The 27932-nt window shown below is 39.0% G+C and overlaps 1 protein-coding gene across 4 annotated transcripts in view; it reads right to left on the bottom strand.

Annotated features, from left to right (window-relative positions):
• MAP3K13 (mitogen-activated protein kinase kinase kinase 13) overlaps positions 1–27932 on the bottom strand; it is a 142793-nt gene that overhangs the window by 12027 nt on the left and 102834 nt on the right. For all 4 annotated transcript variants that reach the window (XM_019735851.3, XM_019735855.3, XM_019735852.3 and 1 more), the window contains 9 exons: positions 24258–24441; positions 19588–19779; positions 16384–16542; positions 14484–14642; positions 13964–14072; positions 6873–6982; positions 5971–6087; positions 5122–5259; positions 234–990 (listed from right to left, as the gene is read on the bottom strand). In XM_019735851.3, the coding sequence (XP_019591410.3) occupies positions 234–990; positions 5122–5259; positions 5971–6087; positions 6873–6982; positions 13964–14072; positions 14484–14642; positions 16384–16542; positions 19588–19779; positions 24258–24441 (1925 nt within the window). The remainder of the gene's footprint in view (positions 1–233; positions 991–5121; positions 5260–5970; positions 6088–6872; positions 6983–13963; positions 14073–14483; positions 14643–16383; positions 16543–19587; positions 19780–24257; positions 24442–27932) is intronic.

The raw sequence follows: 27932 nt of genomic DNA, 5'->3' as shown, positions 1-27932 counted from the left end.
ATTTGAATCAGTCCCCTGGTTTGGTAGTTCCCAACGTGTATTTCCTAGTCCATCACTTCAGCAGTGTGGAAAGAAAGCATTTAAAGTAAAAGAACCTTCTGTTTATGCTTTTGTTATCTCATCCTTTCATAAAATGGACACTTTTGATGTATGTTTCATACTGCATATAACACGATGGGCTCTGACATTCCATGAAGGCAGTGACATACACTGCTATCATCATTGCCGCCTACCTTTTGGAGGGGCCTTGTTTTTCGAGGTAGCACTGGGGGCGTGATGTGATGAGGGACACCAAGAGATGAGCCGTTGAACTCATTTTCTTCCATTTTCTCAGACGCTTGGGCATTTTCTGAGAGGAGATTGTGTGCTGGTGACTTGAAAAGGTCGGGGCTCCTCCCCGCTGGCTCAGCAGAGGGACCGTCTAAGGACCCACACTGTTCTGGCCTGCACTGGCGGCAGGGGTCATAAGGGTCAGCCTGACAACAGCCCCAGGGGCCAGCCTGGCCCTTGTCAGGCTCAGAACCTCTCCAGCAATCTGCTGCCATGGCTGTGGAGATGAGGTCAGGGCTAGAGTCGGGCATCTGTCTTTGAGCATGGTTGCTGAGTGGGCTCCGCAGGGCTGCTGCTGGGCCAAAATACCTCAGGTTGTTGGTGCATGTTGCAATGTCCTGTCCATGCATATTGAGCCTGGGATGGTGACTCTGAGACGTAGCAGGAGGGGGATGCTGGTATTGCTGCTGCAAAGAAGGGTATTGGGATTGTGTTTGGTGTAGAGAAGTGGACTGGGGTGAATTTTCCTGGGCTGGCTGGTTTTTCAGGATTGCTGCAAAGTCACTATGGCTGCCTCTGCTATTCCCTCGGCGGTGGCGTGGTTTGCTCCGATATCGGCTCTTGCTGCTTGAGGTGGACAGTTTGGGACTTCCGGACAAAGGGGATGCAGCGGGAGCCACCTCCGTACTGGGGATACCTTCAGATCTCAACAGATCTGGCCTGGAAGAAAAGAACAGGTTTAGTTTTAGACATATGAAAACTCATTCAAGTTTGGGTAAATATATCCCAAGCCTTAAAATACACTTCCCCTTTGAATCAGCAGTCACACATACAGAAAGGAGTTTATCCAATGGAGATAATGATGTTCACAAAAACGTCACAGTATTGTTTAAAACAGCAAAACGTTAGAAACAACCTAGATGTCCACTTATAAAGGGTGCCCTTTATTCTTCTAGGATTTTAGTCTGTGCCTCAACGGCCAAGTTACTCCATTTCCTTTAAACCATAATTCTACTGTACAGGTTTCTTGATCTCTTCCTCACAATATGAGCTATCAGCTTGGTGCCAATATGCCAAGGCATAGGAATTCTGCTTGCTGACAACTGCAGAAATCTGCTGATGGATCTGGATAGATCCTACAAGGAATCACAAAGGAAAGAGGTCTGGTACCAGCAAAGAAAAGGAAACCTCAGGTTAATTAGACAAGAGGCTAAGTTCAGGGAATTTGGTCTAGACAAGTCTCCTTGAGGGCTGTAACTATGTCGTATCCATCCTTGTATGTGAAGGATACTAACTGGCAGTCTTTCTCAGAGTAGGTACTCAATAAATGCTTAAGGAAGGGGGATTTATTGGGGTTAGGGTAGAGGAGAGGGGAATAGTAGAGAGCCCAGGGGGTTGAGTAAAGCCAACAAGAGAAGGGCTTGTGAGGAGTGTGCCTGGCACTGTGCTGTGCTCCTAAAGGCAGGAGGTCCTCTCACAGTCCTGTTTAAAGGTGCCCCTGGGCCAATCACGCAGGTCCTGTGCAGGAGGAAGCCAGTGCCTGAAGGTAAACCCTGTGCACACTGATTCCAAGGCATACAGGTAAATCATAAATGATTTTGAACTGATGAAATGAGTCAGAGCAGAGATTCTAGGATACCAGGCAGTATTGCTACTTCCTTTCCACCAGAGAGTAGCCTCACCCTTCTTTGGGACCAGACACACACAAATCAGCAGGAGATTTCAGAACTGGAGGGACCAAACTTTGTTTTTTCAAACAACAGAATCCTTTTCTGAAATTAATCATTAGGAGAAGCCCAGTATATAAAACAGATACAGTGGAACAGTTGAAGAGGGGTGGGAGAGCTGAGGCCCCTCCCTTAGGGCTCCACCTCCTCGTCCTCCCTACTCCGAAGCAGTCCCGAAATATCCCAGACCTTGCTTGGAAACACAGATCCATTCCTGCCCCCACCTTAAGAGATGAGGACCCCCGAGCTCAGCCAGAGCGACTCATGGTCTCACAGCTTGTTACTGGTAGAATCCAGACCAGAAGACTGCTAATTTCCAGTCTTACTTATTGTAGAATCCGAGTACAGCTTGAAGGTGCATATAAATCACTTGGGGTCTTGTTAAAATAATTGAGTAGATCTGGGATGGGGCCTAAGAGTCTGCATTTCTAACATGCTCTCAGATGATGCTGAACTGAGGACCACACTTTGAATATCTAAGGCTTATAGGAAATTAGCTGGCATCAGGTAGTAGGAGATGGGTTTTTCTTTTCTTTCAGGAGAAGTGCAGTTAAAGGCTTGTCTTAGCACAGAAGTTTCAGGAGTTATTGGTTTATAATAAGGTAGGTACTGCTATCAGTGGCTCCCTGTCTCAGATTCACAGTTGTATGGTCAGCTGGCTAACTTGTGCCCCAGAAGGCTTCTCGATGGAGGAGACCCGGGGGCTTTTGTTGAGGCAAGAGAGCCCTCCAAGGCTCAGTTAGGGCTGTCTACTTACTGGAGACCTTGCTATGGTGGGATCTAAAGGAGAGCTGAGAGGGAAGTGTCCTAAATCCCATGAAGGCTGCTTTTATTGAAGCTGGCAGTGCAAAAATCCTAGGATAACATTGATACAACAGTTCACAGTTTACAAAGCACTTTGCCGTATATGAAACACTTGTGTCCTACTATTACGATATCCATTTTACAGAGAAGGACACTGAGGGATCAGAATGGTTAGCTGGCTTATGCTGGTCACAAAGCAAGTAACTTGTAGAACTTATAACTTGAACCCAAGTCTTTTGACACCAAGGAATAGTTCTTTCCCCATTCCGAGCTTCTCCGTATTAGAAGGTATTCAGCCTATCTTATTGGCTTATACTCTCTTGTTACAGGCTTAGTGGATCCATAACTGAACTCTGACTCTTTCCTTTTTATTCATTAACGAAACACAAACTGAAACCTAGGCTAAAGGATGGTGGTTGATTTCTCTTCTCTGATCTCCTCAGAGGTCATTGGACTTCTGACTTGATAAACATTGGACTGTCCACATAATCTGAAACTTAACTCCTTAAAGGGGCAACCGACTGAGAGAACAACACTTCCCAGTTCTATTACCCAGCCACGTTCTGGATCCACCCTTTCTGGATAAGTTCAGTTAGCTTGTCAACTAAGCATCTGCTGGTGGTGTCAAACTCTTTCCAACATATTTCTCACAGCACAAATAAAAGTAAACATGAGCTCATATTTTGAAAAAAAGGTACAATTTTCTCCCGATACTCTTATTTTTAACTATAGGCAGAATGCAGGGAGGAACCAGCAGGCGAACTCTGGCCCTACTTACGTAGTACACTCAAAGAGAGAGGTGTTGGGGTGCCCCAAGGGTTTTCCTGGTGCCATCTGAAGACGATTTCTCAGAACTTTACTAGAGAATGGTCAGGAGTGGTAAGTAAAATCAAAACTGGAATTAATCCATGGAGTTACTAATCGGTAGTTTAGATTTATATTAGTCATGCTATGGTAGAATGGCCACCATTCTGAAAGCCTTAAAATACATGTTTGGTTTGCATTTTCTCATTATCTTTATTCTTACCGCATTCCACTCAAGTCTCACTGTTGGGTCCACACCCCAAGTTTAGGGACATTTCTTTCCTTTACGTTAATTTAACTAGCACAGAGTCAACTCTCCATTATTTGGGAAGAATGAGGTTCTAGCAAATAAAAACTGGCTGGAAGAGCATTTCTAAGATAAACTAATATAGTGTTTTAGATCTGCAGTTAGGAACCCGGTAGGTGGGGGGCACAGTTAGGTTATGAACGAATTTTCTGCTGCGGCAAGTCTTCGGCGCCCTTAATCCCCATGATGTTCAAGGGGCAACTATAAGGAAAATGTGTTGTAATTAAGAAAAAGCGCAGTCAAAAAAAACTATTTAAACATCTATTTGAGCACCTATGTGATTTACTTGGTGATTGCACATATTGTCTCATTTTAAACTTCACAAAAGTCCCATGCAGGAATGGAATGAGGGGAACCATAAGGTTAGATATAGGTAATTATCAAAGTTTCTGCTTTCATTTTTGGTGGTGGATTTACAGACACTTATTACATTATTAAAAATAACTAACTAAATGAATAAATAAAAGTGGGCCACGCGTGGACCAATGTTGCATACATCAAGAATTATGATTAACCAGGCCGGCACGGTGGCTCAGGCGGTTAGAGCTCCGCGCTCCTAACTCCGAAGGCTGCCGGTTCGATTCCCACATGGGCCAGTGGGTTGTCAGTTCAATTCCTCGAGTCCCACAAGGGATGGTGGGCAGCGCCCCCTGCAACCAGCAATGGCAACTGGACCTGGAGCTGAGCTGCGCCCTCCACAACTAAGATTGACAGGACAACAAATTGACTTGGAAAAAAGTCCTGGAAGTACACACTGTTTCCCTTCCCAATAAAATCTTAAAAAAAAAAAAAAAAAGAATTATGATTAACCTAATTCTGTGCATTAGGGGTCAAAAAAGAAAAAGAAATCTCATGTGCTATAGTTAAACCATTTTACTCCTGTGGTTGAAAGAGGGCAAGTGACATGGCCTAAATCGCGCAGCTTATAATAGGCAGAGCTGGAATTTGAATCCAGGTCTGTCTGGCCCCAGTTTATTTCTCTTTTCACTATTCCATGCTAACATAAGAAGTAGCTATGCCTCAGATAGTAGAAACTGGATTCCTAGAGTCCATGACACACTTTTTCTCACCTTCCTACGTTTTATCTACAGGGAAGTGTGCTAATGATGAGGTAGAGTGGCCACACCCATCATGATCTGATAATGCATATTGAGGGGATATTTTCCCATTTATCTGAATATCAGATCAGCACAAGTGTCTCAAACTCACCGTTTGGTCTGCATCCCAGGTTTGTGAGGCACCCCTTTCCTTTTCATGAGCTTCTCCATGGCATTGGGATGGATTATTGGACGGACAGGGTGTCGTTTGTAGGTCCCAGGGTACTTCTTTTCCACTGCTTGCTCACGCCTGCAGAATGAAAGAAAAAGAGCAGACAGAGGAGATAGCCGAATGCTTTCACAGGTGAATTCTACCCACAGATTCTCGCCACATTTACCAGATACAGGCTATTTGAATAACAAGGTTGCTATTCAGGTAATTGGACGGACAGGGTGTCATTTTTTTGTAATTCATTTTTTGTAATTAATTTTTTTGTAATTCAGGTAAAATAGGAACAACAAAAAAGAATACTAAAGTCAAACCTGACTTCATTTTTTCCTTCAGCTCACACACCTCATGAGAGACAAAAATGCAATGGCAGAAGTCCTACAATTTCAGTAGCTGTTGCCTTCAGTCAGGACCCTATGGTTTTCCTTGCCATTCTCCGAATTCCTTAAACCACTTGCAGTAGCCACCTTACTTCCCCAGGGGGCAATAAGTCCCCACTCATCCACACCAAGCTCCTTCAGGAAATGAGGACCCCTTCTCGGAGCCATTCAGCAGGGTGAAGTAGCAAATGCCTGTCAAGTGCACGTTCCCCGACAACCAGCTCTGTGGCGATCCCACGCAACTGTGAACCTCACCAGGGTGAGGGGCTTGTGCACAGCGCATCCCTGAAGGCATGGTGGGGAAGGAATCAAATATCTGCCAGTTCTGAGTACAGCAACATGGAAAAGCAGTACATTTCTGCTCATTGACAGACCCAAATCAGTAAGGGCAGACAGTGTGCTGGCTACGTACTTAATGAGCTCTTTCTCCCGCATTTCCAGCTGCAGCATGATGGCACTCAGTTCCATGTATAAATTGTTAGCCCGCTCAAGTTTTCTCTCGTAGTGTTCACGAATATCCAAAGCATGCCTAGCGAAGAAAACACAGGATCCATGAAACCAACTAACTTGGGGGACAACAAAGGTCAGCTATAATGAAATAAGAACCAGGATGGTTTATCTCAAAAGCATTTGCCCCAGGGCCCTCTACATTTAAGGCTCCTATGTCTAATGCAATGACTCAAACAAGATGGAGTAGGAGATGGCAAATCTAAGCTTTCCATTTGCCTTCCCTTTAAGGGCCACCATCCAGCCGCACAGAATAACCAGGAGGGCCACAGATAATATCTGAATGTGATTTGGGTATAATTTATAGCCTTTGTGCAATGTCAGCAATGTCTCAATAAGAATACAGTATAATGAGATACAGTACAACTCATATGTCAATGGAAATATGCAGTTAGAGCTAATACCATGATCATTCATTTATACTTACCCATGGCACATATCTCGCCTAATTATAGTGGTTATATATGATCATGTCTTGTATCCCTTAATAAATTATAAGCATCTTGAGACCAGGGACTACGTCTTATACATTTCTGGCCTTCCATGTCACCTAGGACAATGGCTGAATGAACAAACAGCTCCAGGAATCTTTGTTGCAGAGATAAAATAAAGGAGGACAACAGAGTTGCGGGGAGAGGATAAAATAGTGATATAAAGGAGAGCTAATTTTTAGGAAAACTTTTAAAGAGAATAACAATAAATGGCAGAGGTGAAAGGTGTCTAGAAAACGAAATTCACAAAGAGAGTTCCAGCTAATATCTGAAGACCTGGGGATAAGAGGAGGTGAAGAAGGAGAGATCAGCTGACCTGAGTTCTTCTCTGCGCCTTCTAATTAGTTCTTCGTCTAATCGGTGTATACAAGTTCCTTCACTTTTGATTTTCTCAAAGTGTTTTTTCACTTCTTCTCTCCATTCAGCCTGGGCAAGGACAAATTAGACTCTGTTAATATTCCAGGAGTTTCAATCCCTGTTATGACCATAGGATCATGTACAAGATTTTTTTCCCCTTACATATTACTCCTGAAGAGCCTTACAGAATAGATGTTCCATAAATATTAGTTCATAGCAAAATATCTCATGATGATGTATCTGCACAGCCCACGCCACCCCATTTTTTTGTCTTTAATCCAACATGCGATACTGTATTCCAGTTTCCTTTCAGTGCTGGCCAGCACAAACATCACAGCTGGCATACTAGCCATCGCCTCGGGAAGTCAAGATGCGTGACTGAGAAAGACTGGCTAGAAAGAATAGCTCTAATAACCATATGGTACAAGTATGTGTCAGCGAGAATATGATCATCCTTACAATGGGCACCAGAATTCCTCTTAGGCTTTGTTTATGAAAATATCTTGAAAAATATTTGAAGTAGAAGACCCAAGGGGCATGAACAGCAGAAGATGGGAATAAAAATATAGGGAATTATATAGGAATTTGGGAGTGAGGGAAAGATCAGAAAAACAGAAGAAGGAGGAGGAAGAAAAATAGTATGTCTAAATAACTTAGTAGGTAGTCGGACAAAATTTTTAGGACAGGAATGGATATCCAATATGTGATTTAAGTTGTTCAAAATATAAGTCTCTTCCAATTTCCTAAATTTTTAGTAAAGTCTCTTGACCTTCGCCCTGACTTTGGATGAGTGTTTTTGTTTTCTTAGAAATCAAGGAAAGGTGCTGAACTTCATGTTTGGGTCAATGACAGGACAAATATAAAGGAACAACCACAAGATGACAGGAATGGGAGCCAACAATTTTAGGAAGGCAGAGCCAGCATGGCCATGAAATTATAAATCTCCAGGAATTCACAGAAATAATAGGACACTGGACTTTCCACAGGTCATAGAATTTCAAGCCAATTTTATCTAAATTTTAGGAGGCAGGAAAATGTCTGCTGGAATATAGTCTGCAGGCAGTTTGTAGAAAAACAGCTAAAGGAGATGTTTCCTCAAATTATGTATAGACCACCATCCTATGAAGCTAATGAGATTAAGGAAATTTCCAGTGAAGGCTAGATGTTTTTACTTGTAAACTAAATGTTTTTACTTGTATACTCTTCCTCTAGAGTTATTCTATCACCTTTAGATTCATGTTAAAAATGATCTCTCTAGAGCATGGAAGAAGTTATACTTAAGCGATTGTGGAATTACAGAAGATTTCTCCCCAAATCTGACATTTCTCATTTATTTTTATAGAGAAAATTATACTGTAATTATTTATAAAGTGAATATCTGCTTATCTGTTTATAATATGCTAGGTCTTCATATATATATATGTTGACTGACCATTGGAGAAAGATTTCTGTTAGTTGACTTTCCAGCGCCAAACCTGCCAAACAACCATCAGAAAGCAAAGATCCAGAATGCGCTGTCCATTGTTTGGTAACAGTCTTTGACAGTATCTAAGCAGTAAATGCAGGTTTGGTTGAGCCCCAGGTAATACTATTCTCTCAATCATCAGATCAAAATCACAAAGTAGGAAGAGTATTTGAGCTTTAAGAAGCCAAAGATTGACAATCAAGAATTGTTAGACCACAAAAAGAATAAGGGAGAGAGCCAAATTGGGGCCTTAAAGCATCCTCTTTTGTGCAAGAATGTCAGTGGATTCTAGCACAATATTTAAAGGGACCAGGAAAAGGACTACTTCCTTTTGGTGGTGAGGAATGAAACATCACAGATCAATTTTTGTTTTAAATTCTTGAGGCTATAAACCTCCTGATATATAGTTTAAGGAAATAGGAAACTTAAAGACAATCTTCTGAAGGTTGAAACCTATTAAGAAAGTAGATTTCTCCTGTGAAGAGGGAACAGGATGTGTGAGAAATGATTAATAATGTGTTTTCCCCACACATTGTGGTATCGTGTTATGGGTAGATGTTAATTTTGGAGTTCCATCACATATACTTAGAAGCGTTATGTAACAGGAGTTCCAACTGGCACTTAACCTGCAATTCAGACACGTATGGGCATATCTAAAGAAATGGAGGGTAGGCAGGCCTGGGGCCAATTTGCACAGGGACTGAGGAGCCTGTGAGAGAAAACACATCCTGTGGAAAGGAGGAGTCCTGCATGAACTTGACCTATAACAAAGCCACCATCATAGGAATGGAGGGTCATTTCCCATTGTTTCACGAAAATACCTGTAAAACATTAGGCCATAACCAGCACTGCTTTGTTACTTTTAACGAAGTGTAACTCAACAGGGAAAGGAAGAGTTCATTGTGTAAACAGAACAATGTGCAGCTTTGGAATCTTGTGAAGTCCAGAGTTTTAGTTATAGCAGGAAATAACAGCTCCGGGTGGGTGATGGCAGTGCCTTAAGGATATGGCAGCATCCAATGGATGTCAGCTGGGGACTACAGTCTTTCAGCAGAAAACAGTGCTAACCAATAAAGTAATACCCAGCAGATGCTAGGCGGGAGACTGCTGTGTCTAGCCAGAGTCAGTGAAAAGTAGAGCAGATGTTGTTAATATGAAGCTATTTGAGACCCTCATTCTTTATGGGGATTTCCCCCACAATGCATGTGGAGAGTGGTGGAAGGGAGTAGGGGGTGCTTTACAAGGTACTTAAGTCCTGTGTGAGCAAGTAAAGGGAAAAATCCAGTGACACTTGAGTTACCACCATTAATGGGATCTTCTTTATGTCCCAGATGAGGCCTGGGAAAGGCCGTAACATTGAGATTTTTGTCTTTGCCAGCCTTCCAATTATTCAGTCAGTGGACTGAAGCTCTTGCACTCAAATTTTGCTCCTCTTCTTTCCCATAATATAGGTGTCAAAACGAAGTTGAATTAACATGAATGGATAGACAAAATGGGGGTACATCTATACAACAGAATATTACTCTTTCATATTAAGGGATGAAGTTCTGACACATGCTACAACATAAATAGACCTTGAAAACATGCTAAGTGAAACAAAAGAACAAATATTGTATGATTCTACTTAAAAGAAATATCTAGACTGGGTAAATTCATAGAGACGGAAATTAGAACAGAGGTTACCAGGGGCTGTGAAGAAAATGGGAAGTTATTGTTAATGGGGTGATGGAGCATTTTGGAAATAGTGGTGATAGCTTCCCAACACTGTGAATGTAATCAATGCCACTGAATTGTACACTTAAAAATGGTTAAAATGGCCAACTTTATATTATATATATTTTACCACAATTTTTCACAAGTAAAAAAAGACATGAATGAGTTACAGCCTTGCTTGAGGAATAGAGAAGCAGGGTGTTGGGGGCTAAGTAGCAGGAAATCATAGACTCTGCGTGAGAAAAGACTTAGACGCTGTCAGGTCCAACTCTTGATTAGCACAGAGTCTACTTTACTGCCTCCCAAGTAAGTGTCCAGCCTCTGCCTAAGCACCTACTCGCTCATGATGAGGTTACTCTTCAGGCAGCACAGTCTATCCCCATAATGAGCTTAATGGCTCTGACTCTCCCCTGAATTTCTGGGTTGTCACTGTGGCACTCAAAAGGAAAGCAAAATGGTGCAAAGGCAGAGGGTGGTGGAAGAGCTAGGGAGCAGGGCACAAGACCCACCTAGCAGCTGGGACTTGGCTAAAATGTTATCTAAAGACTGGTATCAAATGTAATTGAATACCAGGAGCACTAATTGCCTACTTGGAGAAATGGGTTATTGTCTAGAAACGAAGCAATAGCTTTGGCAGAATCTAATATTGGACTGAAATTGGTTGCTTTGTTCATCTGTGCTATATATGCTGCATCTTTAATACATGTGCTGTTGATGAGAAACAGATGAAGCATTTTCTCTCATGAAGGAGTCATCTGGCCTTTGGCAGCTCTCTTGACTGACAAGTTTTGGTGGGAGGTGGAGACCAGTGGCTAACAACCATTGACTGATAACTGATGCCGAGAGGATTTTATCAGCAAGCAGGAGGACGTGAGGTTTTGCTATAGAAAAGCAAAACCATGTGCTAAACAATCAGTTCTTCCCCCCCTGGGTAGCATAAGGTCAAAACACAATGCACAGGAGTTGCCTAGCTGCCGTCTTACCCATCTCAGGAGTTCATCAGAAAAAGTACCCAGAATGTAACAACCCAAAGGAAGCTTAGTTTTTATAGCTTTGTGGGAGGTGAATAATATCTTACAATCAAACAGTTCAATATACTTGCATCTTTATCATCTCACTTAATCCTCACCAAAACTCCACAAGGAAGGGAAGATACGAGTTCATTGTTTAGATGAGTAAGCTGAGGTTTAGAGAAATTAAGTGACTTATCCAAGATCACAGGACAGGGGTTTAGTCTCAGGGTCTGCTGCTCTTCTTAATACCTCACTAGCCAGTTCATAAACACTTTATTATCTTCAGCCAGTGATAATCTGAATTTCAGACCCAGAGACACATCAGCCTGTAAGTACCTGACAAATTCTAGGAACTGGCAAGGACAGCAGATTTGGGGCTATTTAAGGAGAGGTAAAATTGTATGTTCAGAGAAAAATGTGAAAGAATTGATGAAAATTAAAACATGTCCCATGTACTAAGTTGTTCCCTTCCCTTCCTTCTTTTCCCCTCCCCTTCTTCTCGCTTCCATATTCTTGCTCCAAAAGAAACTTTTCTTTTCTGAGTTCAATTTTAGCACTGCCTGTGTTGATGAAAGTGAGTTTGTACAAGGGAAGACATCGACAGTGGGTGCTTAGTTGCACCACACAGCGCTTTGCATGTGGTGGGTTGGGGGGGGCTCAGAATACATTGCACTGGCGTCAGAAGTGATGTTCTGGGGGCATTCAAGTGAAATCTGTTTAGAACTTGAAATGTTCCAGCTATGTACAGTTACACTCTCTCAATGGCTTGTGATTTAGTACTTTCACCAAAAACTGCTTTACAAAATTGTGGTATGTATAGTTTTACTGTAAAGGAAGCAAAGCTGTGATTGCAACCGTATCCTCAAGTTTGACAGGTTTCCTAGAGAGTACTCACTACTATTCTTTTTCACTTCATAAAAGGGCCTGAGTCTTTTTCTGAACACTAACAGAAGAAGTTAGTTGACAGATTTATTTTCTAGTGCCCCACACCTATATTTTTCGAATAGATAGGCAACAGTTTTAATAGGTCTAAGGGAGTTTATCTGAATGCGTATCAAAGAACATAGGGAATGGCATGAAGCCAACCTCCTATGTCTTCTTATTTCCTCTAAAATCAAACACTTTACTTACATAATAATTCCTCAGAAACACTAAAAAAAACTATAGGGGCAAGTCTTACTATTTAAATACACAGATATGGGGAGGGCTAAGATTGTGGGTCGTAAAGAGTGTGTTGGAACCCTGGGCAACAGGATAAGAGTCTGAATTATCGTTCCTTAGAAACTGCCAAACTCGTGTACATTTATTAAGATAGTTCCCCGTGTCTGATGGGCAGAGTATTTCTCTGTTGATCAGACACCCGAGAAGCAAGCATTCGGAGCCTCGGGTTGGGGCAAGCAGTACAGCGCGTCAGAGGACTTGCTTAACTCCCAGCATGATGGCCCTCCCAGTCCAGTACCCTTCTCCACAGGCTTCCTGGTTTGTTAAGCGCATCACCCACTGGCGGTGGGGGGCTGGGAGGAGTAGATGGAGACACCAATTGATAATAAAATGTCTTCTCTGAGAATAAATCTTTGAAATTGTACTGGAGATGGAATCCATCTTACGAAAATTCATTTTAGAAACACAGCAACATGAGCGAGACACAGCTGTATGAGACGAATTATGTAATACTGTCGTTAAATCTACAGGCGTAAAGCTATAATTTGGGATCATCATATTATTTTGAAAGCCATAGTTTCATCCCCTTTTACTCCTTTTATTATTGCTGGATCTGGAAGGGATAAGGACCTCAAGCATACTTAACTCCCACCCTCCTTATCTGTATGGATAGTTAGTTAGGCCATCCTTATCACATTTACAGCATTTTTATTTAATAGTCACAAATTCTTCCCCTCTCTGCACCCGTGCTCTTACAACACGTATGGCATGTTTTCTCGTCAACAGGTGCAATCTGTTTCTCAGTCTGGATTGGCCTGTGACTTGCTCTGGACAATGAGACATTGGCATGCATGATGCACACACAGGCTTGAGAATCGTTTGTGCACTGGGGCTTGCTCTCTTGCTGCATTTGTCACCTGGGAACACCATGTGAACAAGCCCAAGCTAGCCTGCTGAAGGATAAGAGACCACGTGGGGGAGAGGTACTCTAGCTAAGAGCCAACCAATCGCCAGACTTGTAAATGAGGCCATCTGGAACCTGCCAGCCTCCCAGCTGACCTGGCAACTGACAGCAGACATGTGAGTGAGCCCAGTCAAAGCCTAGCCCAAAATCCCAACCCACAAAACTGTGAGCTGAACAAAAGCTTATTGTTTTAAGCCATATGTTTTGGAATGGTTTGTAATGCAGTAAAAACTAACAGATACATTAAATTATATTTTATTTGGTGCTATACTAGGTGACACATAAAGTTAGAGCAAAGGTTCTCTCTGGGCCAACTTCTGTCATGGACGCTCTCTGATATTTAACTTCCCTTCCTTGTACTTCAGTTTTTCTGCTTCAAAGAAAGTAATACTCTCATGAAATTCAGTAATAATTCTAATTCAAATATGTATATGTACATTACAGTTTTCATATCTTCTTTTCCTCTTTTTTTCTTCAACAGTTTCATTAGAAACCACTATGAGAATCAGATTCTGATACATGTTCTTTTCAAATGAGATAATAATATATAAATGCTTTAAAAACTCCAAAATGTCCTATGTGTAAGGTGTCATAGTTATGGTTTCACAATGAATAGAATTATATAACTGTTATAAGAATCAGAATGGCCCATTTCTAAGAGTTACTTTTTTTTCATTGGTAGTTCCCTGTCTGCCCATTCAGTCATACACCTGGTAGAAAGTTTCCAGACTTACCTGAGACTTAAAGTAAGTTTCTTGTGGGGTGGCAAGAACATCGGCAGACGCAATGTCTAAATGCATGAGTGTCTGCCGAAAAGAAGGTCGGTTGCGAGGTTTACTTTGCCTAAAAGTAAAAAAGACAGCTTGTGCATTTCAGAAGTTATGTCCAGGAGAATAAAGATTTTATTCTACTTTATGAGAAACATTTTGATTTCATACATGGCTATATTGCTGGCAATGTTGATGTACTGAAGAGCAAAAGGAAAATATAATTACGAGATACCTCTAGTAGTGCAATGGAAATCTCTAGGATCCATGACTTGTCTTGTTTGATAATAATAGTCCCTAAGGACTGATGAAGTAATAATAGCGATCATTTACTGATTTATTTATAAATAGTTCCAAGGCTCCCAATCTTTACACTACCAGGCAATTCCAAATACACCGTAGAGACTTCCTGCAGTTTTAGAGAAGTTTTAAGTGTGGTGTTGAGGAAGAAGGTAAAGGAGAATACTGGGAGAAATATATTTCTTACCACGTCTGTTTCATAAGGATTTTGAATCCATCAGGGCAAGTGGAAGGAACTGGAAGGTGTAAGCTATTGCTTCCAACGCCCCAAATGATGGCTGAAGAGTCTACATCTTTATAAGGGATCTCTCCTGTCAGCAGCTCCCAGAGCACTACTCCAAAAGACCTGCAGTAGTACCAAGAATGTGCATAAAAAACATTAAAGTTCTGTATTAATTTTTAATCAAATGTCTATGTAGTTTTAATATTCTAATACGGCTACGAGAAAAACAGAAACAGTCAGGAAGACCAGAAAAGAAAATCAATGAGGGGTAATCAACACTACCAGATAATAAGACACAAGACTTCAGTAATTAACTCTGGTGCATGAACAGACAGTCAGACTAATGGAATGGAACAGAAATCCAGAAATAGATCAAATACATATAGGAATTGAGTATTATGATAAAAGTAACATCATAGTGGGGAAAATTGATTATTCAATAAATGCTGTTGAGACAACTGGGGAAAAATTAAATCTATACTTCATCTTACACCAAGATAAATTCCAAGTGAATCAAAGACTTAAATGTGAAAAATGAAACCACAAAAATTCTGAAAGAACACATGGGAAATTAAAAAAAAAAAATCTTAGAGTGGTGAAGGCTTTTCTAATTATGAAATCCAGAAGCCATAAAAGGAGAGATTGGCAAGTTAAACTACATTTAAGAAAAAAATCTGGCATGGAATTAAAAAAAGTCCACCATAAACAAAATAAAACATTGCAAAAGGTATCTGTAATTTACATACACAAAAGGCTAATCTGCTGAATATATAAAATACTCTTATAAATTGATAATAAAGATCAGAAAACTCAGCTAAAGATAAGAATAGTTCACAAAGAAATTACAAATGGTTTGTAAATGTGAAAAAAATGTACAGTCTTTCTTTCTTTCTTTTTTTTTTTGTATAACCTTTCTTATAAGAAGAGGAATGCAAATTAATACTGCACCTATGATATTACATCTTTTTTTTTTTTACCTATATGGTTGGCAAAATTTCAAAAGTTTAACACATTTTATTGGTGAGACTGAGAAAACATTCTTAAACATTTCTGTTGGGAACATAAATTGGTATAATCCCTAAGGAGGACACGTTGGTAATAATTACCCGAATTACAAATGATCTAACGTTTCTACTTTATCTTATTTATTCTGGTGTTACATGCAGTTTTGATATATGCTATTATTTTGGTTTTAAGCCTAAAAGTTATTAGGAGCCAATTTTAAGAATGGAAGAAAAACAACTACAGGGAAATATATTTTTAATAGCAAAGATTTGTAACCTCAGAGGAAAAATTGATAAAGATTTTAAAAAGCCCCTCCAAAAAAAAAGCATCACCCATAGGGGCTGTTTAGTAAATGGACAAACAGCACTATATACATCAAACAGATCTAAAGCACATAACTGTGTCACATCAGTACATCACTCATATATATACATATATATATAATAAATATCATATACATATATATATGAAATGATATTCTGAGTCACCAAGAAAAGGTAAACTTTGTTTAATGTATTTTATTTAAGAAGCTGAGAATTATGTAATACATTTCAAAAAGACTCTTATACAAAATGGTTTTTTGAAGCAAACTTTCCGTCCTGCAGAACGTTTAGCATATTCTGTGAAGGTCCCCCAAACTGATGATTTACTGACTAGATAGTCACCCTAATTCCTCTCCCAATCCTTCTTACCATATATCATCATACTGGGTAGTACCTCAGCTAGTGTGAGACAGCAATCAAGCAGAAGTGAGTCACACTAAAGAATATTTTGGGAAAGCAGATGTGTCGACGGAGGAAAGTGCCGCTGGGTGAAAGTGAGGAAAGGCTTTCTGGTTGGCACAGGCGGTGCTGCTTACCATATATCGACTTTTTCAGAGACAGGTTCATTTCGTATCACCTCTGGCGCCATCCATGCAACTGTGCCAGCGAAGGACATCTTGGTGCTTTTATCGCTGAGTTCCTTAGACGTACCGAAATCTGAAATTTTTACTGCATCTGTGTGGGTCACTAAAACACTTTCAAAAGAAATAAAGAAAATATCCAGATCATTAGTACTAATGAAAAAACATGACTCAAATTGGCACCAAAGACTTTGTTTGCTACCCCTTACCTTGCAGAATTCAGCTTACGAGTTCCAGTACTAGGGCACTAACTACATACTAGAAACAGCATCATTCATACCTGTGAGGCGGCATAGCTTAGTAGGCTTTTACACCTGGTTTTACCCTGCCATCACCACATGCTAACTGTGTGACCTTTGCCAACTTACTTCACTCTTCTAAGCCAGTTCTCTCAATCTGTAAGATGGAGACAATTCAAGTCACACTATCTTATCCACAATTCAAAAATGCAAAAAGCTCTGAAAACAGTGTGTAAATATTTTTTCATAGGTATAAAGCAAACTCACTTGGACCCCACTTTGTGTGACTGTCATAGGTTTTGCTACAGACACATGAATGTGGCTGATTAGGGGTACAGCCCCAGTCTTCACTGGGGGTGTAAGGTAATGCACAAGATTACCTTTCTGAAATCATGACTCCAGAGTTTCGGATAAGGGATTATGGGTCAGTAATCATGGCCTCATAAAATTTTCATTTGAATTAAATGAGCTAAGTAAAGCACCCATGCTCAATAAACATTGGTTTCCACCCTTACCCGTCTCAGACAACCCACTAAGAAAAACACTTCTTTTAAAACACTGTTTAAGTGATAGCCAACTAAAATCATGCATGGGATCATGATATTAGGGATTTGTTACAGTAAAAAGCTAATAAGTATCATAAGATTCTACTAACGTTGAAGAGGAAAAGCAGGAATAAATTGAAGCTTAAGTAGATGTCACATAACTCATGTTTTAATTTTCATAGAAGTTGTCTGAACTGTGACCTGAGGCAGACTGCTTTTGCTAGCCGTAAACATGAATATAATCTGGTACCAGTTAAATCCAACACATGCACATCCTCACACACTACACTGAGTTCACTTCAAATAACCTGTTTAGAACTTTAGAATGTTCCTGGGTTAGGGTTTCAGAGGCTTAATGATCTAGAGAACTATGTTTAACAATAAGAAGGCTTAAGACTCCAATAGTATCAGAATCAAGATGTTAGAAAACAGGAAACGTCCTGGTCTATCGCTTCCCTTCTTTGAACCAGGGACTTCACATTTTCCACCCTGCCCGCCCATGTCAAATAGTTATTTACCAAACAGCTCAGTGCTTACAACTGCATTAGAATACCTTCATCCACCAACCCCTGGCTGTGCAGCTGACATGTAAAATTCACGTAGTTTAGGAATTTTGAATGAATGGTGTTAGTCTTGGTGAAAATGCGTAAAATATCATGGGACAGCTGAGATAATTGGAGAATTGATGGTATCATATATCATGAAAGTCAGAAAAGGTGGTAAGCCCCCGAGGGGTGGGAAACACTGGAATCTTCCCCTTCTGCCTCTTTTGTGCTGCTTATTATGGGACCTGTTGGTATGGACAGGTCGATAAAAGAGGGAATGGACACGGGAGGAGACTAGAGAAGATATGATGTTGGAACTTTTGTGAAATCTTCTGAGACAAAGTTGGGGTCGCACAGCCTAAAGATTTAATAAAATCTCTTTACAGCAAGCCAGATAGATCTTTGTCTTCTCAAAGTTACCTTGGAACCCAAAAAGGTCACAGCTGCAGTGAGGTCAGGGTCGTACTCACAAGAGGGAAAAGCTTACTGAGAAACCAACTCACTCTAATCTTTAAAGGACAGGCGTTAAAGAGAGTAGCATGTGATTTTACATATTCTAAAATTTCCTGGCTTCTTCCTCTAAAATTAATTTTTAAGGCGAAAAAGGTGGTTAAAAAGGAGACCATTCAAAGAGGTCTTCGGTACTTTATGAAGTGAGTGACAAAAGCAACAGTTTCTGTTAAGAATGTAAACAGAATGAACACCATATAATAAAGTTATTTGCAAGTAAAACAAGAAGGAAGTTGTTCAATGAGCTAATGACTGTAATAAATATTGTTAAAAATTATGGTGATAAATAACAGCTGTTTTGAAGTTTCCAATCAAGGAATTATTATTATTATATTTTTTTTAGAGTGCAAGTGGGGCAAAGGGACTCCAACCTCAAGGACTGAGCCTCCAATCGGGCCTACGCATAGCTTTTATTAGTTAGGTGGGGAAGTAAAGGAGATAAAGTTTGTCAGTCTCAAGATCTGTGAATCCCATACATTATAATAGGAAACTGATTCAAGACAATCACCCTTGCCTGCAGGCAGCAGAACCGTAACAGGGTGTATGTACTTCCCCAAGGGACAAAACCTTTATGAATAAATGGAGAGCACAACACTGAATCACTTCAAGGACTGATTTGTATCTTCCGTGGAGAAGATACAAAGGCAGAATGCCTGGCAAATCCTTCACCTTCACCTTCACAGAGATTACTGGAAACAGCTCTGCTTCTCTTAAATAACCAGTTTGTATTTTCTTATGGACACTGTGAACTGTATAACTATTTATTTCCTTCTTTGCTTAGACTCTAGAAAGCTCAAACCCAAATTTGTAGTCTACCTCTAACTGTACGGACTCTTGTGGTATATATTTTGAGAACAAGCTTTAGTTCTAATGTTTTTATTTTTTCTTTGCCTCTGTTTCTTAAACATTTTATTCATTTTTATTCTGTTGTATATATTTCTGAAACTCAGTTTTTAAAAAAACTGTGTTTTTGGAATACACTAAGGAAGCAACAAATAAGCCTTTAAGTGAGGAAGTTTGGTGTTAATTATTCAAGATGATGTAAGGTGAGTACTTTGGTGACAATGAATTTTGTTTCATAATTATACAATTAAAAGCAACAAAAAGGGAAAGCTAGTGTCAGGTGCTTAGACATATCTGCCATATAGATAAGTAAGTAGGTCAACAATAATCCAAAAGATATGCAAATAGAATTACCCACTGTGCTGATTTAAACTGAACATGAAAGTATGACATCTGAAAATTTCAACGATGGTTGATAGATTTCCTTATTTCAAAGCAATAAAACAACTTGGCTGAAAAATTAGCTCTAGTACTCACTTCGGTGATTTGAGATCACGATGAATAATTTTATGAAGGTGCAAATAATTCATTCCACTTGCAATTCCTGTGGACCAGTCTACTAGCAATCGAGGCGTGATCTTCCTGCCAGCTCGCAAAACCTCGTAGAGCTGTCCATGGGCACAGTATTCCATGATGATGCAATAACATGGGGCCTGAGTACAAACACCCCTTTCAAGAAAACACAAATATGTACATAAATACATAGATACAAACATACATGTATACATATTTATATTTTAGAAATATTTAATAAACTTAATCATTAAGACCAATTCTCTATCCAAACTATTTTTTAAAAAGTATGTAGATAATCTTTCCTGATTCTTAAATTAGCATGAAACCCTCTCTCATCTACAGGTTTCTCTATTATGCACATAGATAATTTTAGTTTGCTTTGTTCACTCCAGATATCTATATGCTGTGTTCTATCTGGTGCTTTTCCTGTGGGACCATTCCATTCTGGGACAAAGAGCACCCTTTTCTGAGGTTTTGTATGGGCTGGATGTTGTGTTGTTTTAGATTGCTAAGAATAATTTAAATATCTTCCTTTAAAAATTAAATAGTGTTTTATACATAGTGTGCAGAAAGAGAGAATTCAAATAGAATGTTGCTATTTTTACTATTATTTGTTGGATTTTAAATTAGAAATTTAAGACAACTAACTAGAATGAGGACCAAAAAAAATTTTTCTATATTATTTTGTCTTTGAAAACGATTTCTGTTTAGAATACAAATAATGTTACACAATGTATTATACATTTATGCAGCCTGCATGTCCGTCACTTCCTACACCTTCCATGAAGGCTTTCCTGATCATTCCAGTCCAAAAAGATCTTTCTCTTCTCTGAATTCCTATGCTACATGGGAGCCATTCATTTTTTTATATGTGATGCTTCCCTCCTGATATAGATTGTAGGCTCCTTGAAGGGAAAAGGTATTCAAGTTCTTTTCTCTTTACCACAAGGTCTAAACATCGCACAGCAAGTCCCTGACAAACAGTTCTTAACTTCACCTTACCTTTCTTTGCTGATAAAGCCTTCACATAACATGTGCCAAGGCCAGAGGTAGGAAGAAGAGCAATAACATGGGAGCACATCTTTTTGTCAGGCATATTTACTTGTTTGTTTAATTGTTTTATTTGGTCTGCCCTGAACCATTTTAAAATAGAAATTACCTGTTCCATTTTTACAGGTAAGGTTCAAAGAGGGAAAGTTGACTTGTCCTAGATCAGACCACTAATAAGTGACAGAGCTGGGATTCAAATCCAGTCTGTTTGACTTCAAAGCCATGCTCTTTCCACTCACTGCACCACAAGCCTCCCTTTTACCTTTTCAGCTTCTGTACAGACAAGCATATTGGGGATTCCTATATTAATAACGTTACCTTATAAAAGTGGGGAAAATCATATGAATTCTAAATTACAACTTTGTTCTGAGGACAAGAAAAGAGAAGAAAAACGACCATATGCAATTCTCTGTGTCCCATCCCTTAATGGTATGTATGCCCTCCTTTAAAACTTTCTAGAGAAGTTATTGAGAATAGTCTACCTATAAGACACGCAAGCTAAAGTCCTCACCCAGCTATCAGTTCATATCCTATCTCTTAGGCTGCCATAAATGATGAAAGAATTTAGAGACCATGGCTTGTGATCATGTGAAAATCTTGTAACAATAGCAGGTTATGGAGAAATTAAATAATTAGTCTTCACTTTCCTTGCTTGGATGTACCTGTCAAATGCCACAAAGCGATTTCTATTACTCTCCAACATTTTCTAAGCTACCCAGAATTCTTACCCTAATTTTTAATGAAAGATTTTGTTTTTCAAGTTTCTGTTACTTGACTTTTAGGAAACCTCAGTGGAGCAAGAGCGTACAGGAACTACATACAGACAATTTTAATTTTCATTACAGAGAAATGCTAAGGCAGGAATACTGTAATATGTTTAAGAATATCAAAATAAAGATTTATTTGGAGCTATTCAGTATCCTACTCAACTATGTTTTAACTTCTCACACACACATGGACAGAAAGGGCCTAACACTAATATGTTATACACTTTTCATCTTTCCTGACTGACGAATGAGGAGCAATCATTCCATCAGCCCTGTACTATGACAAGGCTTCTTAGTAGCTATAAATAGCAGCTCTATAATCACTTCTAATTGCTACCTTTTATTCCCTTTGACACTCAATTCCATTAGGAACAGTCAGGTTGGGTTTTCTTAAAAGAAAGCTTTAAAAATCGGAAGAAAAAAGAATATAGTATTCTTTCCTTGCCCTTTCCCTTCTGCACATCATTCTTAGTAACTTCCAAAGAAGCTGTAAGCACAGAAACCAGTATCCAGAGAGACGTACTAAAATGTAATCTTGCCTTCACGTCTTCCAGACGGTCCTGAATGATTCACTGGCCAAGCAACACATGGCACAGATGGCTGCAAACATAACACAGCACAATGCCTCAAGAGCATGGTGTAATAGGCCAGGCACACAGTCTCGCTATTGTTTTCCATGTAGAGGTAAAGACTATTCAAGCATCTTCAGCCTAAATAGTTGGACACCAGCATGGCAATATTTGTCCAAAATGCTGAAAACTGCATATGCAGGTAGGAGGGTCAGAGGGTGAGGTGGGGGGAAAGACTGGGAAGAGAAAGGAAGAAGCAAAACAAAGGAAGGAAAAATAAAGATTCACAGATTCATCCTCTTAGGACACACTTCTGCCTGGAAAGCCCTCTTACTGCGACACACACAGCCTATGACATTTCAGGAGGGCCAAAAGGCCATGCTGATCTATAGAACATTCTGTGTCTCAAACTGAGCGTCCTAGTGGTGGTCTAAGCTTAAAAGTTTAGTTAAATGGAAGGCCTTCCTTTCCTTTAGGATGGTGTAGCACACTGGGAGTGAGGGTCCTCTCAGGGAAGTAAAATGAAAGACGTGAGTCTCTGATAATCGGCTTTAAAATAATCCTCCTGTTGTCTTTTCAAATGATAGTCTTTGGAGAGATGAGAATTGGTTTCTAGAACATTTTGTTTTAGTCTCACATCTTCCTAGCCCTTCCCAGGCAACCAGGGATAGAATTGCTACAGCAGTTGAAGCTCTCTCCCATCCCCTCTGCGTGGATATTCTTTCCACAGGAAATCAAGGCAAGCATTTCATTCAGTATCCCAGTTGGATGCTTCTCCTCCTTTTACACCCCCTTTCCTTCCTTAATGGGCCTTTGAAAATCATAACTCAGCTTCAACACTCATTTAAACCCGTTCTATAAAACCTGTACCTAACATTTCTATTCTCTACTTTGGGGATGTGGTTCCAATGAAAAATTATCACATCACATGTTTAGCTTTATATTGATAGTTTTATCAAGAAAGGATCCCTCTTGGGGACTGGGTGAAGCTCCTCCTAATTTAGGGAATGGGGATTTATAACTTATTCCACTTTTAACTGTAGCCTCATTTTCCAGAATTGAAATATATATATATACAAAGAGTACCAAAAAAATGTATACACTTTTTAAGAAAGGAAAGAACTATTAAAATTGTGATACTCAATATATACCGATAACAAAATATAATATGAATACAAGTCACGTCTGACTTCTGCAACTACAAGAGGTGCTCAAAGTGGTTGCCATCAGCATAATTTCAATACAGTTCTTTCCTTTTTTAAACTGTGTATACATTTTTTGGCACCGTGTGTGTGTGTGTGTGTGTGTGTGTGTGTGTGTGTGTGTGTGTACACACTAAGAAGTTCAAGTTTGTAAATTGTCACCCCACCTAACGGCTATTTTTCCGGTTCTTTACCTTCCCTCCTCTGAAGCCACTCACCATGCATTTATTCAAGCCTAGGGCAACATTTAAAGGCTGGTAAGAGGAAACTCAAGGGAAAGGTACAGGCAGAAGAGATGACACATATAGAGAGCTCAGCATTGCCAAATTTGGTGATTTCCACAAGTTTACCTTTGAGCCTCCCTCTTTTGCTAGGGATCCCTGCCAATATTATGAAAGTAATGGTCTTAAACTATAAAGATCTTGAAAACAACTACTTTGTGAAATGGAAATAGCACATACCTTACTATGATCAATAACTCTACTATCACTAGATTTAGAAAGCTGAGTAATTGGCATTACTTGAAAAGGGAGCTAGCAAAGCCTGAGGCAGGGAGAAATACTCCAAAGGTACCTACCTGTTATTAAAAGTTAACATTTAAGAAAGGACACTAATAGAAACTAATAAAAAACATATCTATTACTGCACAGGGACTAATTGTTCTCTGATCACCTAGATGTTAGCTTTGTTTTCTTAACTGAATTTTAGCACCTTCGGGCTATCTGAAAGTGACCTCTGTCATCCTATTGACAAATGAGTTTGATTCGGCAGATCTGACTGCTTGGCAGGAATCCACCTTCTCCCTCTCTGCTCCATCCACATCCCTTCCAAGCAGGGCATTCTCTGGCAAAAAGAACTACTGGATTATAAACTTCTTAAAGACACAACTCTAATTCAATAGTTCTGTGGTACCCTTCCAAAGCACCTAACACAGTGCTTAGTCTATAGAATATTCTTAACATGTCTTTCAAAGCTGGAGCTTATATGTTTGGGAAAAGAAAATCTTTCTATTTCTTAAAAAAAAAAAAAAAGCCTTGACCTACTTGAAAGCGATGATGTTAGGGTGCTTCAACTTCCTCAAATGCTTGATATCCGTCTCATTCTGTTCTCTCACTTTCTTGATGGCCACCTCCTCCGCTCGGAACTTGCCCAGGAAGACAGCTCCTTGGGCTCCACTACCCAGCCACTGCAGCTCTGAGATCTCCTCAAATGGCACTTCCCAAGTATCTAGGCACACAAGCAAGAAACAAGCTTAAAAAGATCTTGGAATCCGTGCAGGGACCATTCTACAAAGCCACTCCAAAGCTGCCAACTTCACCATCACCCAAAATGACCTCTACACTTTGTTTCCCACCTGGTAACTCATCAAAAGATATAACCTTTCTATGGGCCTTGATACTATAGATCAGATATTCCCATGTATGACTTTGTATCATTTTTTAACCAGTGACATCAAGCAGATCAGAGATATCCAATGTACTCTCCTCCAAACAAAATGTATTCTGACACTCCCAGCTGCTCATCTCAAGTCTTCATGTTTAGTCAATTCACCCTACTGTCTCTACACCACTATCCCTACTCCATCACCCATTATAAGTATCATTTATTCCTCTTTGAATTTCTAGCCAGATGCTCAATTAATCCTTGCAGAATGAATTTTCAAAGATACTCTCATAAGGACCTAATTATGTATAATACTTATATTAGTATTTACTTTTTATTTAGTATTTACTATATGCCAGATACTAGTACAGTGCTTTACGTGTCTCATGTGTTTAATTCTTACAACAGTCCTACAAATTTGGTCTTATTATGGTTATTTCAAGATGCGAAAACTAAGGCTAGGGTGGGTACGTTAGTAATTCAAGGTCATATAGCTGGTAATTGGCAGGACTGGACCCAGAACTCTGGAACTGGCTGATTCCAGGGAGAGTGCTTTCTCCACTGTACCACATTTCCTCTCATGAAGGAACTGAGAGGGTCATCAGTGATGATATATTTACTCATCTAGATGCACTATTTTCAAGTTTCTTTTTTTCTTAGAGTTTGATTTTTTTTTTTTTTTTGGCACCAAGAATGTAACAGAGGTCATTTCTAATTGGTGGTATTATTGGTGATTCATATTATGTTCTTTATCCTTTTCAATATTAAAAAAATTTAACCATAAGTATATTTGACTTTTATAATGAATAAGATGCTATTTCAAATAAAGCACTTTAAAAATTCAATCAATATGTGCTTTAATCTTGTGATACTTAAAAAGAAGAACATAATCCATTGATCTGCCTTATCCTCCTCTTTGCCAGTGCTTTCGCTCTGCCTGGTAAGAAATGAACATCAAAGAGCTAGGAGCCCCACGGAGTGAGGAGAGGATGATGACAATACGAAAGGTTATGACAGATTCTTGTCGGGTCACCGATTACTAAAAGGCCACTATTTGGAGAACACTGAACAAGGTGGTGCTGAGTTAGCTTTGAAGATATTCTGGTCTTGAAAGCAAATCAACTCACCATCTACCATGTGAAGCAGAAGAGCAGAAAGAGTTCATCAGTATCTGGAAGGGAACAACATTTCCCCCTTCTCTAATTTTCTCTGCCTTAAGAGAAACGAAATTCTATAGATTCTTAATAAAATGTGGCTTCTCATTATAATGGTTAAAACATGATTTTCAAAATATACCTACATCGAGCAGAAAAACTTATAGTGAAGGTAGTTTATATCATGGGCATTCATCCCATTCTTCTGATATCAGCAATATTAAAGTTTTCTGCTCTATTGAAATTGAGCAGTTGCTACATAAAAGCAGATCTCTCTAAAATACAAATAGCTCACAAATGTGAAATCACCAAAGCAACAAATGATACCAAGTGAGACTTGGGAGGAAGCAGTAAGTTATAAGCTTCACTCTTTCAATATCTTTATGGATTCTAATGACTGACAAGTATTAAGTATCTTAAGCAGTCTCAATTTTGTCCCCATAGGCTTATTCGTGCAGCACACACAGGATGCAGATATTGATGGCATACTGTAAGAGAATTTTACTATTAGAGGTACAGTGAGGGACTAAACACAGTGTCATTTTGACCATTCTGGGGACTGAATAAAGTACTATTATAGGATACGGGGCAAGAACATAACTGGGTACTATTTCTCTGAATAACCTTATAAAAGCCCAATTTACCCTAATTTTTAACACAATGACAATTAAAATTAGACAATCTTTGGGTGTCTTTCCCCTCTATTCACTCAATGTTTATTTCCTGTTAAATACTAGAAACATTAGAAAATATCAGAAAAATGTGTATTTTATCTGATATCCCATCCGATACTCAGTTTTAATCTTCTCTTCTAGTCTTTGCTTATATGTATACAGCTATGTAAAAGTTGTATGTGATGTACAATTTTTTTCTTTTTCATGTATTGTGTATTCACCATGTATTTATTCATTATATAGTTTTTATTATAAGCTCTAATTATTTACTGCACCCTCTTATCTATTTTGATACTTGAGTGTCTCCATCTTTTTGTTTGCTAATTTAAATTTGAAATTCAAATACTTTTTTCCTTTCTTTATATTATTTCCTCAGACTCATTCCTTAGGTTAAAGAGTACAGTTTCCTGGCTCTTGGTATACGTTCCAAATTGCTATCCAAAAGGATTTTGCTAGTTTTCCCTGACAGCAGTAATGTGAGTGTGTCCCTTTTACTATGACTTTGCCAGCAATGAATATTGCCAATTATTTTCTGGTGCTAATTTAATTAGGTATAAAATAGTATTTTATGAGTTTGTACTACTTTGATTGCCAATGATGTAGAATATTTTCTTTACATTTGTTTAATACAAGACTTTGTATGAATTGTCAAATTTATCCTTTGTCCATTTATCTAACAGGGTCTTATAGTTCTCATAAACTTGAAGGCGCTTCCTCTCTATTTATTTGAAAATACAAAGATAATTTTTTTTTAAAGCCTTTTAATTTTATTATTTTTTTAACCAAATATTTTTGTATTTCCCTGTCATTTCCTTTGTAATTTCTTCTACTGCCTCCTCTATCCTCTAAGAGTGATCCGTAGTTGACTTTTTAAAAGTTTAACCTTTATATCCATCGGGAGTTTATTTTGTATATGGTATGAGGACTGACACAAGTTAATTTTTTTCCATATTGTTATTTAATGATTCTAACACAATTTGTTAAATAACGCTTTTTATATTATTTTATAATACTTACATTGTAATTTACTATATTTTTAATAAATAATGCCTATTATTTAGTATTTTTATAAAATGAGAAATAAATGAATTATTAAAATACAAATGATAAATACATTTGACACTTAAATAGCAAAGTTTGAGGATATTATAATAAGGAATGGCTTATGCCTGGGTTATTCAGTTAAGTCTTAATTATCCGTGGAAAAACAAAGGGGATAGCACTGGTAATTCAAGAACACAGAATAAAATAAAGTAATATCTCAACCATCTTCGTATCAATATTTTTACTAGACTGATTACCAGAAGTAAAGGTGATATATGTGATTTAGTCCCCTTGTCTTGTCCCAATGTCCCTGTCAATATCTAGTAGGGAGTCAAGGAACAGGAAAATGGCAGGAAAAAAAGTATACCTTAGCAATAGGATGAGAAAAATTGGGGGCCTAGATCATTGACGAGCGAGCCCACTAACCTGGTAAGAATAGAAATTGGCTGTACTCCCTCCAGGG

This window comes from Rhinolophus sinicus, chromosome 17 (genome assembly GCF_057876585.1).
Source record: "Rhinolophus sinicus isolate RSI-liver-muscle chromosome 17, RSI-T2T, whole genome shotgun sequence".
Taxonomy (NCBI): Eukaryota; Metazoa; Chordata; class Mammalia; order Chiroptera; family Rhinolophidae; genus Rhinolophus; species Rhinolophus sinicus.
Note: the sequence above shows the minus strand (reverse complement) of the source record. Positions and strands in the feature narration are given on the sequence as shown.